The 19,511-nt window shown below is 46.2% G+C and overlaps 1 protein-coding gene across 1 annotated transcript in view; it reads right to left on the minus strand.

The window, feature by feature from the left end:
* SPEF2 (sperm flagellar 2) overlaps positions 1 to 19,511 on the minus strand; it is a 116,266-nt gene that overhangs the window by 49,598 nt on the left and 47,157 nt on the right. The window contains exons 19-24 of the mRNA XM_056848228.1: positions 16,752 to 16,916; positions 10,520 to 10,615; positions 9,163 to 9,299; positions 7,877 to 8,004; positions 7,623 to 7,761; positions 1,244 to 1,381 (exon numbers count right to left, since the gene is read on the minus strand). Of these exons, the coding sequence (XP_056704206.1) occupies positions 1,244 to 1,381; positions 7,623 to 7,761; positions 7,877 to 8,004; positions 9,163 to 9,299; positions 10,520 to 10,615; positions 16,752 to 16,916 (803 nt within the window). The remainder of the gene's footprint in view (positions 1 to 1,243; positions 1,382 to 7,622; positions 7,762 to 7,876; positions 8,005 to 9,162; positions 9,300 to 10,519; positions 10,616 to 16,751; positions 16,917 to 19,511) is intronic.

Raw genomic sequence — 19,511 nt, forward strand, 5'->3', positions numbered from 1 at the left:
TGTTGCCACTTCCACCCCCAGCCCTCTTGTAGTACAGAGGGAATATGTTTCTTCATGGCCCGGGTGGGAAAGGCTTAACACAGTTACTTGGGCGGTCCTAGCAGCTCCATAGCTAACGGCTCTTCTGCAAGGGGGGGGGAAGGTTCCTTTTATTGGCAAAACAAACTCACATCCGCCTTGAATAGAGGCTATTCCTGTCTGGGGAAGGGGGGCGGATCACCAGTCTTAGATCCTTCTGAGCTAGAGATCTGCCAGGACCCGCAAAGGGCCAGACCAAATGATTTTGCGGGCCTTAAACAGCCCCCGGGCCTAACGTTCCCCACCCCTGTCATATACAGACATCCAGTGGCTGAGAAGTAAGCCAAGCAGGACCAATGTGATAGTAGGACTGGACAGCAACTGAATATGTCAGTCTTCCAGATGTTACCTATCTGTGCACAAACTGGGATGTCTGATATACTGAAGTAAATCTTCCATGACGAAACTTTTCTCTTCTCAGCCTTTTCAGCCAATATAAATAATATCCCAGTTTAGAAAGGGACTTAGGAGTTCAGAGGCATTTGTGTGTGTGTGCTGTCAAGTCACAGTTGACTTATGGTGACCCCATAAGGTTTTCAAGGTAAGAGATGTTTGAAGATGGTTTGCCATTACCTGCCTCCGCGTGAGCCTCAAACCAGCTTACAATCGCCTTCCCTTCCTCTCCCCACAACAGACACCATGTGAATTAGGTGGGGCTGATAGAGTTCTGGGAGAAGTGTGACTGGCCCAAGATCACCCAGCAGGCTTCATGTGGAGGAGTGGGGAATCGAACCCGGTTCGCCAGATTAGAGTCTGCCACTCTTAACCACTACATCATGCTAGCTCTCACAGAAGCATTTACCATGTGCAGATTCCCCGGAGGAATCAGAGAACGACAATCACTGGTTGTATGCACATCTGAATGATGGTATGCATTCACGTACGAGGCACCCAATGTGGCCTAGCACCACATAATGAGATGCCTGGACTGAGGCCCAATCACAGAATGGCCAGCAAAGCAGAACAAACTTCTCCACAGGCCAAGCACATCCTGTAATGCCACAGTAGTGAAATTAGCTGATGTTATTTTGCTTAATTGCCTCGTTACTTAGGGCTTCAAGATCAAGGTGCCCAATAAAATCAAGGTTTCACAACATTTATCAAAGTAAAGATCAACCCTCCTCTTTGGGCCACTGATATTTTTTTAAAAAATCTGTTATCAGACCTGCATGAGTGAAAGGATATGATTAAGCAGAAGCCCCATCCGATCTGGCAGCCAGCCGTCGTTCATGATATCGCTGCGCTCTTGCTCGGCTTCATCCCTTCTGTTTTCACAAATATCCCACAGGCGATCTCTCAAGTCCTAAAAAAAAAAAAAGGAGCTGATATCTCAAAAGCGCCTCACCACAAAACAATCTGAAGGATATGTGCCAATTAAACAGCGTTCTGATTTTTAGGTCCAGCACACATGGAAGCCTCATCTGTAATAGCTGCTGGCACCAGAGAGACAGCATGGTGTAGTGGTTCTGATCTGGAGAACCGAGTTTGATTCCCCACTCCTCCACATGAGCGGCGGAGGCTAATCTGGAGAACAGGGTTGGTTTCACCATTCCTACACATGAAGCCAGCTGGGTGACCTTGGGCTAGTCATAGCTGCCTCAGCCCCACCTACTTCATAGGGTGTCGGTTGTGGGGAGGGGAAGGGAAGATGATTGTAGGCCGGTTTGATTCCCCCTTAAGTGGTAGAGAAAGTAGGCATATAAAAAGCAACTCTTCTTCTTCTTCTTGGGCAGTTCATGAGGGGGAAGGCATCTTGGCCATCTTCTGGGCATGGAGTAGGGGTCACTGGGGGTGTGGGGAGGGAGGTAGCTGTGAATTTCCTGCATTGTGCATGGGGTTGGACTAGATGACCCTGGTGTTCCGATTCTATGATTCTACTAGGCAGCAGCAGTTGTGTGTGTGTTAAGTGCCGTCAAGTCGTCTCCAATTCATGGCGACCCTGTGAATGAAAATCCTCCAAAATTTCCTATCTTTGACAGCCTTGCTTAGATCTTGCAAATTGAGGGCTGTGGCTTCCTTTATTGAGTCCATCCATCTCTTGTTGGGTCTTCCTCTTTTTCTGCTGCCCTCAACTTTTCCTAGCATGACTGTCTTTTACAGTAACTCTTGTCGTCTCATGATGTGGCCAAAATACGATAGCCTCAGTTTAGTTATTTCAGCTTCTAGGGTCAGTTTAGGCTTGATTTGATCTATAACCCACTGATTTGTTTTTTTGGCCATCCGTGGTATCTCTAACACTCTCCTCCAACACCACATTTCAAAGGAATCTATCTTCTTCCTATCAGCTTTCTTCAATGTCCAGCTTTCACACCCTTACATAGTAATAGGGAATACGATGGCATGAATTAATCTAATGTTGGTGGCCAGTGACACATCTTTACACTTCAAAATCTTTTCTAGCTCCTTCATGGCTCCTTCCCAGTCTCAGTCTCCTCCTGATTTCTTGGCTGCAGTCTCCTTTTTGGTTGATGGTGGAGCCAAGGAATAGAAAGTCTTGAACAATTTCAATTTCTTCATTGTCAACCTTAAAGTTGTGTGATTCTCCTGTAGTCATTACTTTTGTCTTCCTGGTGTTCAGCTGTAGTCCTGCTTTGGCACTTTCTTTTTTAACTTTCAGCAGTAGTCATTTCAAGACTTCGCTATTTTCTGCCAGTAATGTAGTGTCATCAGCATATCTCAAATTATTATTGTTCCTCCCTCCAATTTTCACTTCACCTTCATCTAAATCTAATCCAGTTTTCCTGATTATATGTTCTGCATATAGATTGAAGAGATAGGGAGATAAAATACATCCTTGTCTGACACCTTTGCCAATTGGAAACCATTCCGTTTCTCCATATTCTGTTCTAACTGTGACCTCTTGTCCAGAGTACAGGTTGAGCATCAAAACGATCAGACGTAGTGGCACACCCATTTCCTTTAAAATCAGCTATAGCTTTTTGGATCCACACAGTTAAAAGCTTTGCTGTAATCTATGAAACACAAGCTGATTTTCTCCTGAAATTCTCTTGTATGCTCCAGTAACCAATGTATATTTGCAATATGATCTCTAGTGCCTCTAGCAGTAACAGAACCTTTTTCCAGCTCTACGTGCTGTGCTCCTGGCAAGATGCAAACACTGCTCATTTACCTTCCCCTAACTCATCCTGCCAGGAGAGCGAGCAAACAGCAGCTGCATACTCTCCTGGAAGGAAGCGTGGCAGCAGGGGCTCTCCAACAACAGCTGCCTGCATCAGTGGTTAGAGCCACCAGCTGCTCCAGATACCATTAGGTTTGGCCCAGCAGCTGCTCCAGGTGCCAGGAGGGTTTAGCCCATTTGAAGGCAGCTATGTGAATCAGAAATTATAGGAGCCAATTCTATCAGTGCCTCCTAGGTAGGCACCTCGCATAATCAACAGGCATCCGACGTGTAAGAGAAATGAGGCTACTTATTGGTTGTTATATAAAGACTAATATTTCCATTTCCATTTTAGTTACTGCTCAAAGACCAACAGGTCACAGGCAAAAGAAAAACAGTATACCAATTAACAACTAAATAACTAAAATCATATGTAACATTTCATTTCAAATTTCTTATTTTAACTATATAAGCATACATGTTAAAATTTAAAAAAATACCATTTAATGCCATAGGCAAGAATTTTGCAACCGCCAAGGACATATTTGGATCAACATCAAGCCTAAACTGTATTGGGCAATGTATTGGACAATGAAGAAAGCTGATAGGAAGAAAGTAGATTTCTTTGAAATGTGGCGTTGGAGGAGAGTGTTACGGATACTGTGGATTGCCAAAAAAACAAATCAGTGGGTTATAGATCAAATCAAGCCTGAACTGACCCAAGAAGCTAAAATGACTAAACTGAGGCTATCATATTTTGGTCACATTATGAGAAGACAAGAGTCACTGGAAAAGACAGTCATGCTAGGAAAAATTGAGGGCAGCAGGAAAAGAGGAAGACCCAAGAAGAGGTGAATTGACTCTATAAAGGAAGCCACAGCCCTCAGTTTGCAAGACCTGAGCAAGGCTGTTAAAGATAGGACTTTTGGAGGACATTGATTCATAGGGTCACTATGAGTCGGAAGTGACTTGAAGGCACTTAACACACACAATATGTATTAGAGATGCTACCATTGTCCCCTGGACCATTTGCTGCACAGAGAAGTCTAGAACACAGGGTATCACAGTGGATAACAAGGGCACTGCAGAAACATGCTTGCCAAGCGAACAGCTCCAGATGATTCATCTGAGCCAAACCATAAGTTGCAAGGAAACAAGGCAAGGCAAAAGTCTGCACAAGGGCTCATGACCACTTTCCCGAAAATTCCTTGGCTTTTTGCTGGTGCAGCCATCTTGCAAAAAGCCGACTTCGAAAGCAGGTTGGATCTGTGTTTGGTCGTTCTGCCGCCACTTCTGATCGTCTGTCCAAGTTCAGCTCCCTCGTTCTGAAGTCCATTCACATTCATCTCCAACAAGGGATGAGTACAAAAAAGTCCCCACGTGGAGAGAGAACAATTGCAGCCCTCATATATCGTGAAGACTAATCTGTCTTGGGTGTGAAACTAATCTTTGTAATGGGTGTGAAAGCTGGACAGTGAAGAAAGCTGATAGGAAGAAAATAGATTCCTTTGAAATGTGGTGTTGGAGGAGAGTGTTATGGATTCCGTGGACTGCCAAAAAAACAAATCAGTGGGTTATAGATCAAATCAAGCCTGAACTGACCCTAGAGGGTAAAATGACTAAACTGCGGCTATCGTATTTTGGCCACATCATGAGACGACAAGAGTCACTGGAAAAGACAGTCATGCTAGGAAAAGTTGAGGGCAGCAGGAAAAGAGGAAGACCCAACAAGAGATGGATGGACTCAATAAAGGAAGCCACAGCCTTCAATTTGCAAGATCTGAGCAAGGCTGTCAAAGACAGGACATTTTGGAGGACTTTCATTCATAGGGTTGCCATGAGTCGGAAGCGACTTGACGGCACTTAACACACACATACAATCTTTGTCTGGTGTAAGAGAATATAAGCAATGGGCTTATTCACTGGCACATATGGAGTTCAGAAAGCATAACAGAAGGGTGGATAACGACTATGTTCTGTATTCTCCAGATTGTATTCAAGGGGTTGGAAGCATGTTTCTGACGGATTATATGGGTGTATAACAAAACTGGTGCAGGTTGAGATACCTTGACGCCCCAATCGCCCTCCTCCTGTGTTAGTCCTGTTTGATCAGACAGACCTCCAGAGTACCTTTGCAGCCCACCTTGGAGCCACCAAGGTGGCAGTGGTACAAGTAGGAGAGATGCATGCCTCCTCCCATGCCACACTCTCTCCTGCTCCACCACCAATTTGGTACCCCAAGCAGTTGCTTGGATCATTTGGGCAGTGAAGCAGATCCTGAGTTAGAGCCATCTAGCCAAAAGGACTTCACAATGACGGGGCAGACTCAGACTTACCTGGGGCACTCAGTAACAATCCAAGAGGGACTTCTATCTCTTAGTGTGAAAACATCTCTTGTTTGTCTCCTAATGCGTGAAAAGGCAAGTAACTTCTTAACCACACCTTAAGTAAAACCTGGTTGGAATGCCAGGGGCCAGATAACAGGGTCACATCTGGCCAATGGGGCACTCGTATTTCCTTGACTGGGGAGTTGTCATGAGAGCCAATGGGGTGTAGTGGTTAAGAGTGGTGGACAATTGGGTTTGATTCCCCACTCTTCCACATGAGAGGCGGACTCTAATCTGGTGAACTGGGTTGGTTTCCCACTCCTCCACATGAAGCTTGCTGGGTGGCCTTGGGCTAGTCACAGTTCTCTCTGAACTCTCTCAGCCTCTCCTACCTCACAAGGTGTCTGTTGTAGGGAGAGGAAGGGAAAGTGATTGTAAGCCAGTTTGAGACTCCTCTCAGTAGAGAAAATCAGGGGGTAAAAACCAACTCTTCTTCTTCTAAATGCTAGGACAACTGTTCTGCATGCTGAAGTTCAGGTTGTAGGTGATGTGAAAGACCTCAGCCGAGACCTTGGAGAGCAATTGCTGTCAAAGTAATCAATATGGACCTCGATTGACCAATATGACTCAGTAGAAGGTGGAGTCAGGTCTTTTTTTCAATGGCTCTCAATCTCAGTAGTTTATGCTGAGAAAACAATATTAGAAAAGCAGACACCTACCACCACAACATGCAACAAACCGAGCATAAAGCTTTTCTTCCTAGGCCACCCAATGATCTGACTCATTCTGCCGCTAGAGAAGGAGGAGATCATAAATTTCCCATCTCTAGTGAGTTGAGCAGGTGTTGTGGTCAGCAGCCACATTAGCTGTGTGCCTCCAGAGATAAGCTTCAGGTTTGCCATGCAGCAGGCAGGATTCTAAGTCTCCCCCCGCCCGCCCCCAGCTCTTGCTTTTGGCTTATGCTTAGATTGGATTCTTGCTCTAAGTAGATACTATAAAGTGAGGACCAAAGAGATGGTCCCCTGTTCTCCAGGAACAGGGCCAGCAAATGACACAAGCAAGTCAAACATAAGAAAAGCCATGCTGGATCAGACCAAGGTCCAGCAGTCTGTTCACACAGTGGCCAACCAGGTGCCTCTAGGAAGCCCACAAACAAGACAACTGCAGCAGCATTGTCCTGCCTGTGTTCCACAGCACCTAACATAACAGGCATGCTCCTCTGATCCTGGAGCTTTCACACCCATACATAGTAATAGGGAATACGATGGCATGTATTATATCCCACCTTCTGACTGGAATATAAAGGCCCAGGGATAGCCATTCCTACTTGTATGAGATGAAGGGAGCTTTGACTCTCAAAACTTTATACCCTGGAAATCTTGTTTGTCTCTAAGGTCATTTATGCATGGGAGTTTTACCTGAGGTTCGTTGCTAGCTGGCCCCACACTTTCCAGCTGGGAATCTCTATGCCCCAGCAGTCTCCAAGCTCAATTCAAATGTTGCCCTTTAAATGCTGCTTTGTAATTGGCTTACTTGCAGTGCTTACTGTGAGAGAAATTCCCCCCATATCCAATTGCCACATAAAAAAGCATTTTAAGAACAACAACAAAAACGGAGCAATCTGAAAGGGGGGGGGGAGAAATCCAGGCCTCGGTTTTAAAAAGCCTTTCTTGTGCTCAGAAAGAGCTCAGAGGAAGCAGGAAGCATTTGAATCCCAGCCTCTGGACATGCTGCTTTGTAACTGGCTGTGAGCAAAACCAAGCTTGTGTGTCCTGTACTTTGCCTTATGCACGGGGATTTCACCTGGGCTTTGCTCAGGGGAGAGGGAAGAGTCGGGTTAACAGAGGAATGGGAAGACCCGGACATTGCGAGGGCTGGGAGGGAGGTCATCTCTAATGGATGGAAAACTCATGCATAATTCCAAGGAACCACTGATTCAGACTGGGGGTGAACGTGAGTGAAAGTACTCATACATAAAGGACCTAAGATGCTACTGGGCTCAAATCTTGCTCTTCTACTGCAGACCAACCTGGCTACCCACCAGAAACTGTCCTAAGGATGCTATTCTTCCCCTTCCCTGTTTTTCAGTTTCCACTTACTGTAACTCTTTGGTGCAGTTCCTCTTTGGTTTCATCGTCATCCCACAGGTCATCAGCAACCGAGATATAATCGGCTTGCCACTGAGTCACAAACTCCTGTTTGTAGTCCGGACGTTTCAAATATTCCTTGAAATGATTTCTGGCGAAGAAATGAAATCAAAAGAAGACAGTGTTTTTGGTTGCCCTTTTAAAAAAGATAATCAAGAGCAGGAACAAACAACAATTCTATATTTTTAAAACCCGTTAACACTCACCTGATGTCCGACAAGTAATGAATGACAATGTGCTGCTCAGCCCGGAGATGCCGAAGAGTAGCCTTGATGTTACTGGCATAGGAGGCCTCTACAACTTCCCAATAAGGGATTAAGAATTCAGGCACTTCCTGTAAGTTTCAAAAGACATGAAAGTTGTGCACTGGTTAGCAGGTTGAAGGAAAAGGACAGACAAAGGGAACAAATGAGGTTATTACCCTATATTCTGCCCCGCTCTGTTCACTTCTCTCACTTCCACCTCCTCCCCTATCATCTAGACTCTGACCTTATGCTCTGGCAAGGATCAGCCTGTCATCGTGGACAGAGGGCTAGGATTGGGCCAGGAAGACCTGAATGAAGCCGTCCATCTGTCCAAAGTTCATGGTGACCATGGGCACTGTAGGACAGTTTCATCCACTGATCTGTTATGGGATGCTCTCGGTTAATGTCCTTCCTTCCTTCCCCTTTCCACCCCTTGGGAAAAAACAGTGACTCCTGATTGGCCACAAACCATGGTCCCCAGTGTAGTACCAGTGGGCACCCATAGAGGAAGAACAGCTGGTTTTTATATCCCGACTTTCTCTGCCACTTAAGGGAGACTCAAACTGGCTGACAATCACCTTCCCTTCCCCACAACAGACACCCTGTGAGGTAGGTGGGGCTGAGTGAGCTCTAACAGAGCTGTAACTTGCCCAAGGTCACCCAGCTGGCTTCATGTGTGGGAGTGAGGAAACAAATCCAGTTCACCAGATTAGCCTCTGCCGCTCATGTGGAGGAGTGGCAAATCAAACCCGGTTCTCCAGATCAGACTCCGCTGCTACAAACCACAGTTCTTAACCACTACACCCCGCCGGTGTAGCACCCACCAACACCTTTCCTGGCACCCACCAAGTGTTTTTAGGAAATGGGTGGGACAGGTGGGGCTTCTGCCCAGCAAGGCTTCTAATTGGCCACTAGAGATTTGACTGGCAGAACAGATTTTTTAAAAATGTTGCCCCGGCAGCACCTGCCACCAGTGCACAAGGATCTCCGGTGCGACAGAAGGTAAGGTGTTGCATGGCTGGCGCCACCTCATGCAGAAGCCATTTTATGGCAGCCATTTTAGGGCTGTTCCCATCACACTGGTAGCAGGCGATGTGAAAGGCTTCCACCTGAGACCCTGGAGAGCCGCTGCAAGTCTGAACAGTTAATACTGATCTTGATGGACTAATGGTCTGATTCAGTGTAAAGCAGCTTTATACGTTCATGTGCTCAAATATTTTAAATAAATAAATTTGAAACCACCATACGGTTGGAAGTGGCTCTTCGACATAAATCCATTCAGGTGTTCCTGGTTTAATTGGAGGTGGTTCTACAGCAGCAGGAGGCGGTAATTCTTCAGGGGGTGGCGGGGCAGCTTTCCCTGGTGATTTTCCTCGTGGGGTACCTTAAATATGAATGGATGATTAATATATGGGGAAAACATGTCTCCTAGAATACATAAATATTTGTACGCAACAAAAAAACTGGCTATTTTCTTTGAATATCCCTCATCGATGAGGCAGCAGCTACATAGTATATGTCGCATTTATTTGCAAAATGGAAATGTAGGCATTTTCTAAATGTACTGTAACCAGTTTACATTATGTATATACACACACACATACATACACACACACATACATACATATATGAAATCAACTGGGTCAGCTCATGGGCAGGACGGAATCATTCAGCTTACTTGGGAAAGGGTTTGTGCATTTCTCACACCATGCCTTGCAAACATTAATAATACAAGAGAGGAAGCAAAGGAATCCAATGTCTGAATCACTGAGTTGAATTCAGTCAAAACTAGCCATATTTTATGGCCTGCCAGATACTTGGGACATTCCTGGAGATACCTGTCCTCTTCCTGCACCTCCAGAAAAAGAGACAAGAACAGGTGTGGTGGAGAGTGATAAGACCCATGGTGGGCTGCCATATATAGCTACAGCAAGGTTGCCAACAGTAGCTTGGGAAATTCCTGGAGATCTGGGGAGAGCTCAGCGATGCCACAGAGTCCACCCCCACCCCCCAAAGCAATCCATTTCCTCCAGGCATTTCCTCTGTAGTCTGGAGAGAAATTGTAATTCCAGGGGAATCCCATGCAACCTGTAGGCAACCTCAAGCTAGAGGGCTGTAACTGGTGTGGTGGGTTGCAAATGGTGCAGGCCCTTTCTAGGTAATGTAGGTTTTTCCCACTTGATTGACAGGCCTGGAAATGTAAAGACTGACTGGGGCCTAAGGTTACCAACCTCCAGGTGGGGGCCTGGAGATCTCCTGGAATTACAGCTGATTTCCAGACTGCAGAGATCCGTTCCCCTGGAGAAAATGGAAGCTTCAGATACATGGCATTGTATCCCTGCTGAGCCCCCTCCCCCCCCAACTGTGCTGTCCCCCCAGTACCACCCTCAAATCTCCAGGAACGTCCCAAGTTCAGCCTCACTTGTGAAGTAGCCGCCGCTCCCCTTTGTTCCATAGAACCACTTTCTTCCCTATCCAACGAACACATGTCGTCGTCATTGTTTTTAAAAGAAAAGCGTGAAGATGAAAGTGAAAGCCATGACCGTTTGTGGCCATGCGCAAAATAAGCATTACAAAAAATAGACGAACAAAATGATGCTTCACCTGGTCTGCTGCCTGCATCTTTTCCTTTGGCTGCCTCATCTTTCTTCTTCTTTTTATCTTTACGCGGTGGCGACGTCGGAGGGGATTCTGCAGGAGATGCAATGCGTTTTGACTCAATGCTCTGGCTCATGTTCCTTAGCTGCCCCTTCTTCTTCAAAGGCGCTCAGGGCAGCTTAGATGGCATCATCTCATTTTGTCCTCAAAACAATTCCATGAGAGAACGACTTGCCCAGAGAGATTTGTTACTGAGTTGGGATTTGAAACTCGCTTTTGGGTAGGGTTGCCTGCTCCAGGTTGGGAAATATCTGGAGATTTTGCAGGGTGTGTGTGTGTGTGGAGTCTGAGGAGGGCAGGGTTTAGAGAGGGGAGGGACTTTGATGCCATAGAGTCCAATTGCCAACGCGGTCATTTTCTCCAGGGGAACTGATCTGTGTTGCCTGGAGATCAGTTGTAATAGTGGGAGACCTCCAGCCATCACCTGGAGGTTGGCAAACCAACTGTTGGGAGGCACATCCAGATATATTAAAATTCAGCAGTAAACGTAAGTTTGCCAACTCTGGGTTGGTTAGTTCCTGGAGATTTGGGGGGGGGGCTGTGGAGGGCATAGTTTAGCAAGGGGAAGGGCCTCAAGAGGCTAATATTAGGGTTGCCAACTACCAGATAGTTGTAGAAAAACGGCAGCACACGGGCTCACAACGAATAAAACCAACCACAATTTTTAAAGTTTCAATTCTTATTACATAAGAACATAAGAAAGGCCCTGCTGTATCAGACCCAGGCCCATCAACTCCAGCAGTCTGTTCACACAGTGGCCAACCAGGTGCCTCCAGGAAGCCCACAAACAAGGCGACTGCAGCAGAATTTATCCTGCCTGTGCTCCACTGCACCCAAAATAATAGGCATGCTCCTCTGATACTAAAGAGAATAGGTATGCAGCATGACTAGTATCCATTCTAACTAACAGCCATGAATACCCCTCTCCTCCATGAATATGTCCACTCCCCTCTTAAAGCCCTCCAAGCTGGCAGCCATCACCACATCCTGGGGCAGGGAGTTCCACAATTTAACTATGCGTTGTGTGAAAAAAGACTTCCTTTTATCTGTTTTGAATCTCTCACCCTCCAGCTTTAGCAGATGACCCCGTGTTCTAGTATTATGGGAGAGGGAGAAAAACTTCTCCCTGTCCACTCTCTCCAAACCATGCATAATTTTATAGACTTCTATCATGTCTCCCCTCAGCCGCCTTCTTTCCAAGCTAAACAGCCCTAAGTGTCTTATGCGCTCCCCATAGGACAGTTGCTCTAGTCCCCTAATCATTTTGGTTGCTCTTTTCTGCACCTTCTCAAGCTCTGTAATATCCTTTTTTAGGTGTGGTGACCAGAACTGTACACAGTATTCCAAGTGTGGTCTCACCATAGATTTGTACAAGGGCAGCATGACATCAGCAGTTTTATTCTCTATTCCTTGTCTAATTATGGCCAGCATGGAATTTGCCTTTTTTACAGCAGCCGCACACTGGGTTGACATCTTCATTGAGCTATCCACCACCACCCCAAGATCCCTTTCTTGGCCTGTTGCTGCCAGCACAGATCCCATCAGTGCATATGTGAAGTTGGGATTTTTTGCCCCAATATGCATCACTTTACACTTACTCACATTGAATCTCATTTGCCATTTTAATGCCCATTCTTCCAGTATGCAGAGATCCTTCTGGAGCTCTTCACAGTCCGATTTTGTTTTAACCACCCTAAATAATTTGGTGTCATCTGCAAACTTGGCTACTTCGCTGTTTAACCCCAACTCCAGGTCATTGATGAACAGATTGAAAAGCACTGGTCCCAACACAGATCCCTGAGGCACCCCTCTGCTCACATCCCGCCATTGTGAGAACTGACCATTGATTCCAACTCTCTGCTTCTTATTTTTCAGCCAGCTCTCAATCCATAAGAGGACTTGTCCTCTTATCCCATGACTATGAAGTCTGCTTAGCAGTCTTTGGTGGGGGACTTTGTCAAAAGCTTTTTGGAAATCCAAATACACAATATCCATAGGCTCATTCCTGTCCACATACTTATTGACGCTTTCAAAAAACTCTAATAGGTTAGTGAGACAGGGACCTACCCTTACAGAAGACATGCTGGGTTTTGCCCAGCAGACCTTGCCCTTCTATATGCTTGACAATTCTATGTTTAATAATGATTTCCACTCATTTACCTGGAACAGACGTTAAGCTAACTGGCCTGTAATTTCCTGGGTCCCCCCTGGAACCTTTTTTATTAAATGGGTGCTACATTGGCCATTCTCAAGTCCTCTGGTACAGAGGCTGATCGAAGGGACATATTACATATCTTTGTTAGAAGTTCAGCAATTTCCCATTTGAGTTCTTGAAGAACTCTAGGATGAATACCGTCTGGTCCCTGTGACTTGTTAGTTTGCAGTTTGTCTAGATGTTCTAGGACTTCCTGCCTTGTTACCACTATTTGCCTCAGTTCCTCATTTTCCCCTCTCCAAAATCTATGTTCAGGAGAAGGACTCTGCCCTGTATCTTCAACAGTGAAGACAGATGAGAAGAATTCATTTAGTTTTTCAGCAATCGCTTTATCCTCCCTTACAGTTCCTTTACTCCCATTGTCATCCAATGGTCCAACCGCTTCCCTAGCTGGTTTCCTACTCCTAATATACTTAAAGAATTTCTTATTGTTTGTTTTGATGTGTTTAGCAATATGCCCCTCAAAATCTTTTTTTGCATCTCTAATTATCTGCTTGCATTTCCTTTGTGCAAGTTTGTGTTTGCTTCTGTTCGCCTCGTTTGGGCAAACTTTCCAGTCTCTGAAGGAAGACTTTTTTTCTCTAATTGCTTCCTTCACCTTACCCGTTAGCCATGGTGGTGACCTCTTGGACTTATTACTACCTTTCCTGACCTGCAGTATACAAGCTAGCTGAGCCTCTAGTAATGTGGACTTGAGTAACCCCCAAGCCTTTTCAAGAGATTTAATCCTCCTAACTGTTCCTTTCAACTTCCTCTTTACCAGTTTTCTCATTTTAGAGAAGTTCCCTCTTTTAAAGTCAAAGGTAATTGTGTGAGATTTCCCAGTCACTTTTCCACTTGCATATAAATTAAATTTGATGCCATTATGATCACTATTGCCAACTGGCTCAACTACATCCACATCCCACACTAAATCACTGGCAGCACCACAGAGTATTAAATCCAGGATCTCCTCCCCTCTGGTTGGGTCTATGACCAACTGTTTGAGGGCCCAGTCATTTAGGATGTCTAAAATTTTTATCTCTTTGGCTTGACTGGAGCATACATTGATCCAATCAATATGAGGGAAGTTGAAGTCTCCCATTATTACTACTTCATTACCTTTACATGCTTCTCTAATTTCATTCTCCATCTCAAGATCACCCTGAGCCATTTGGTCAGGGGGCTGACAGAACGTCCCCAATACTAAATCTCCTTTGGGGCCCGGAATCATCACCCATAAGGATTCTGTGGACGAGTCTGCCCTTTTTACGGTCTCTAGCTTATTAGACACTATGCCTTCCTTGATATACATAGCAACACCCCCTCCAATACGGCCTTCCCTGTCATTTCTACCGTATATACTCGTGTATAAGCCGAGTTTTTCAGCCCAAAAAAAGGGCTGAAAAAGCCGAACTCGGCTTATACACGGGTCAATACGGTAGGAGAGGGGAGGGGGGAGGGGGGAGGAACTTACCGCTGCCATCGCCGCCTCGCCCGGGAGCCTTTCTCCTGCCGGCAGGGTCCTGGAGGGGCCGGCAGGAGGTCCCTGCCGGCTGCTCCGCCGCCGCCCAGGCACCCGGGCGCCTTTCTTCTGCCGGCAGGGACCTTCCTGGGCCGGCAGGAGGCCCTTGCCGGCTGCGCCGCCGCCACCCACGCGCCCAAGCGCCTTCCTCCGGCCGGTAGGGGCCTGGAAAGGCCTCCTGCCGGCCCAGGAAGGCCACGCCGCCGATTCGCCGTGTCTCCCGGTAAGTAGGGGGTTCAGGGGCTCTTCCCCCTCCCCCCCTTGGATGGCACTGGGGTTGGGGTGGGGTGGGGTGGGGCGGGAGGGCCTGGGAGGCGGCGGGAGGGCGACCTGGGGCAGGGGCTCTGCGCTCTAAAATGGCGGCCGGCATTTTAGAGCGCAGCGTTGACGGTAAAGGGAATTTCTTATTGACCCTCGGCTTATACGCGGGTAAATAAGAAATTCCCTTTTCTGGCCTCAAATTTGGGGGGTCGGCTTATACTCGGGTCGGCTTATACCCGAGTATATACGGTATACAGTTTGTAACCAGGGATGACTGTATCCCACTGGTTCTCTCCCCTTCACCAGGTTTCTATAATGCTCACTGTATCTATGTTTTCTCTTAAAACCATGCACTCTAATTCCCCCATTTTTGCTTGGAAGCTTCTAGCATTAGCACAGAAACACCTCCACACTGTTTCTCTCTATTCTCACTATTCTTATCACTATAATTATTTACAATTTTTACAACCACATTCAAACAATACACTCACAGGTGTTTCAAACTACATTAAAAAATCTATACATAGCACAGAAGCTAAAAGAGACCGAACTTAAGTATCGATTTTTGAATGTCATTTGAAACACCTGTGAGTGTATTGTTTGAATGTGGTTGTAAATATTGTAAATAATTATAGTGATAAGAATAAGAACTGAAACTTTAAAAATTGTGGTTGGTTTTATTTGTTGTGAGCCCGTGTGCTGCCGTTTTTCTACATAGACTTGATACAGCACTGGGTGTTTATTTTTCTTGGTTAACTACCAGGTAGTAGCAGGAGATCTCCTGCTAATTCAACTGATCTCCAGCCGATAGAGATCAGATCACCTGGAGAAAAATGGCCGCTTTGGCAATTGAACTCAATGGCATTGAAGCTCCTCCCCTCCCCAAACCCTGCCCTCTTCAGGCTCCACCCCCAAAATCTCCCGCCGGTTGCGAAGAGGGACCTGGCAACCCTAGCTATAATGCCATAGATTCCACCCCCCCAAAGCAGCCATTTTCTCCAGGGGAACTGACCTCTGTAGGCTGGACAGCAGTTGAAATTACAGATCTCCAGGCCCCAGATGGAGGTTGGCAAGCCTCAGTAAATGTACTGTGGAAGTATATTCACTTCATCTGTGATATGCATAGCACTTACGGTTGCCAATCTCCAGGTCCTGCTATTACAACTGATCTCCAGCTGATAGAGATCACCTGGAGAAAATGGTTGCTTTGGCAATTGGACTCCATGGCATTGAAGTCCCTCGTCAAACCCCTCCCTCCTCAGGCTCTGCCCCTAAAACCTCCCACCGGTTTCCAAGAGGGACCTGGCAACCCTAACAGCACTGCCCTCCTCTTTAAAGCTTAAGGGGATTTTTTCCCAGGCTCAACAAAGCCCAGATTTCCATAGCAGTGATTGGCCCACTCATACGTCTATCACAAAGTGACGCCCCAGCCTGCTAAGATCCGAGAGGTACACACTGGCTGGCCTTTATGTCATTCATGAGTGGATTTCCACCACCTTTTAAGATTAGCTTTCAAAGGCTGCTACAATTGGAGATGCCTCTGAAACAACCAAGAATGGGGTTGGAAGCTAACTTGCAGGCCCCCTCCTTGGGCAGGAATTACTGAGGAAGTTTTAAAGGAAACCAAAAAGTTTTAATGTGTCAAAAGCAACAAAAAGTTTTAATGCGAACGGCAACAGTGGGCAAAAGGAAACACGAAACAGAAGAAGAGGGCGACACCAATACAGAGTCCAGGAAGAGAAAGAAACAGGGCTGCCGGCTCCAGGTTGGTGGATTCCTGGAGATTTGAGGGTGGATCCTGGTGATGGTGGAGTTTGGTGGGGGGGAAACTTTCTTTGCTTCATTCAAGCACCCTTGACCGAAAGGTCTTGAGCAATAAAATGGGAGCCTTTATTTCTTTCAGGAAAATAAGGTGGTGATGTTGCATCCTGATGTTTACTAGGCAGACTTTGTTTACAGGGTGGTTTGCCAGTGCCTTCCCCAGTCATCTTCCCTTTACTCCCAGCAAGCTGGGTACTCGTTTTACCGACCTCGGAAGGATGGAAGGCTGAGTCAACCTTGAGCCAGCTACCTGAAACCGACTTCCGTCGGGATCGAACTCAGGTCGTGAGCAGAGTTTGGACTGCAGTACTGCAGCTTACCACTCTGCACCACGGGGCTCTCACAGGAATTTTACACTATATTTATACTTTACTAACCTTTAGGCTCTTCTTTGGGCTCTACGGGTTCTGGCTCCGGGAGCTCAAGAGAAGAAACAGCTTCTTCCAATTTCCCCCCTATTACCGCCAGCACCTCTTCCTGGGAAGCAGTAGTGGCAATCTCTCGTGCTCGTTTCTCAGCGTCTTTCCTTTCCTGTTCTTTTCCTTCATCACAAAATCCACAGCAAAACACACATTAACTGACTGAAGTCTACACACACATGTGCCCACACACAGACACACATCTTTATATCATTATTAATAATGAATGTCAAAGGAGATATCAGCAATGGACAGACAAATCTTGGACTGTGTGTGTGTGTGTGTGTGTGTGTGTGTTAAATCGACTTATGGCGACCCAGTAGGGTTTTCAAGGCAAGAGACTGGCAGAGGTGGTTTTCCATTGCCTTCTTTTGTATAGCAACCCTGGTATTCCTTGGAGGTCTCCCATCCAAATGCTAACCAGGGTCAACCCTGCTTAGCGTCTGAGATCTGACAAGATCAGACTAGCCTGGCTTATCCAGATCAGGGCTAATCTCTGACTAAGCAAGCATGAAAAAGAACAATGTATAATGGGTTGGATCCAAAGGATTTCACACTGAGCTGTGCTCCTGAAGCACAGCTTCCTCAGAGTCTCCTGCCCGTTCCCCACACTTCGGTTCATGTGGGGAGGTGGGTCAGAGGAATCTCAGGGAGAAAATGGGCTGTAATGGGTGGGGGGGGGGGAATGGCAAAAGTCAATTGTCCCAAACTGCCATTCTACTCATGGAAGAAACATTTGGATACAACCCATATTTTATAAGGTGTGAATACATGAAGGGTGGAATGAGTGTACAGACAGACCATAGAGATTCTGTGTATATAAACTGCCTCGTTTGAAGGTTTATACACTTTGCCTGGGCTTGCTAGCATACAACTGATTTTAGCAGACAGTGGCCTTGGTTTTGTCACTTCCTCCTCTACAGAGGAAAAATAACTGAATTTCTTTTGCTTTGTTTCCTGGTGAGGAGGTTTGGCCGGGGTGTGTGGGGCGGGGGAGGTAGTATGGAAATACACTCATGAAATTAGAATATTGTGTTCCAACACAAGATGAAGGCAGGTGCCATTTTGAAAAAGGCTCTTCTACCTTCCTGTCCTGCCAGTGTCTCTTTAAAACAACTTTATACAAGAGACTCTTTCTGCTGGCTGTTAGAATTAGAATCAGAATTAGAATAAGAATTAGAAGAAAAAGAATTAGAAGAAGAAGAAGAATTAGAAGAAGAAGAAAAAGAATTAGAAGAAGAAGCAGCAGCCTTGTGAAGTAGGTGGGGCTGAGAGAGTTCAGAGAGAACTGTGACTGGCCCAAGGACACCCAGCTACCTGCGTGTGGAGGAGTGGGGAATCAAACCCGGTTCTCCAGAGAAGAGTCCACCACTCCTAACCACTATACCACGATGGCTCTGGCTCTGAGAACCATATTTGTGGAGCATTACTTAGAATTATTATTATTAATAATAATTACAAGATGGTTCACTACTTATTTGTGCATGTCTGTCTGGGTGTTTTAACATGGAAATAACAACAACAATTATTATCAGAGGGTCGCTGTGTTGGACTGCAGCAGAACAGCGATACTCGAGTCGAGGAATACCAACAAGATTTTCGGGGTACAAAATACTGAGAGCCAAAGGTCACTCCATCAGGTACCTGATGAAGGGAGGGGGGATTAGCATCAGGTATCTGATAAAGGGAACTTTGATTGACAGAAGCTCATACTCTGGAAATCTTGTTGGTCTCTAAGATGCTGCCAGACTCTAATCTGATTATTGTCTCTGTTGATGATGGTGGTGTAGATGATGATTATTATGACAATGATATGTGAGGGTTCTTGTGCAGGAGAAGTTATTTGTTGGCTTGGCTCCTGCCCAGAATTTCCATGGGCACAAGGAGGAGGCAATTTTTTCCAGATCCCTCCCCTGCAGCAGCTCCAAATGCTCCTCCTGTGAGCCAGGGAACCCTCAGGAATAGTCTGGAGGGGGAATCATTGGTCTCCTATGGGAGGGGAGAATTGGAGAAAAAACAACAACCCTTCAACACATGAAGTTGCCTTAGACTGAATCAGACCCTTTGCCCATCAAAGTCAGTATTGTCTGCTCAGACCAGCAGCATCTCTCCAGGGTCTCAGGCAGAGGTCTTTCACATCATCTGCTTGCCTAGTCCCTTTAACTGGAGTTGCCAGGGATTGAACCTGGGACCTTCTGCAGGCCAAGCATATGCTCTGCCACTGAGCCACAGCCCCTCCACAGTTGACCATGTTCTCTTCCAGGATTAAGGCCTTCCAGATCCCTGAGTCAAACTGGCAGCGGCTCTCCAGGGTCTCAGGCTGAGGTCTTTCACATCACCTACTTACCTAGTCCCTTTAACTGGAGATGCCGGGGATTGAACCTGGGACCTTCTGCATGCCAAGCAGATGCTCTACTTGTGAGTCACAGCCCCTCCCTCCTGTGTCTGCAAAAATTTCATGCAGGATTCAAGCCAGCATGGGGTCAAGGAGAAAGTCTGCACTTTGTACCGGCTCAGAGATGCTCTCAGTATGGATGCTACTGGCACTGAAGCATAGAATTTGGACCCTGGCGGCCATTTCTGAAATGGGTTTTATTTTCAGTATTGGAGGATTTCATTTTAAAATATGCAACAACGTGAGTTTGTCTCTCTTTCCGGCTGCAACAACATACCAGGTTACAAAAAGACATTTTAAATGTCATCATTAGAACGTGAGCT

Source organism: Euleptes europaea, chromosome 4, assembly GCF_029931775.1.
Source record: "Euleptes europaea isolate rEulEur1 chromosome 4, rEulEur1.hap1, whole genome shotgun sequence".
Lineage (NCBI taxonomy): Eukaryota > Metazoa > Chordata > Lepidosauria > Squamata > Sphaerodactylidae > Euleptes > Euleptes europaea.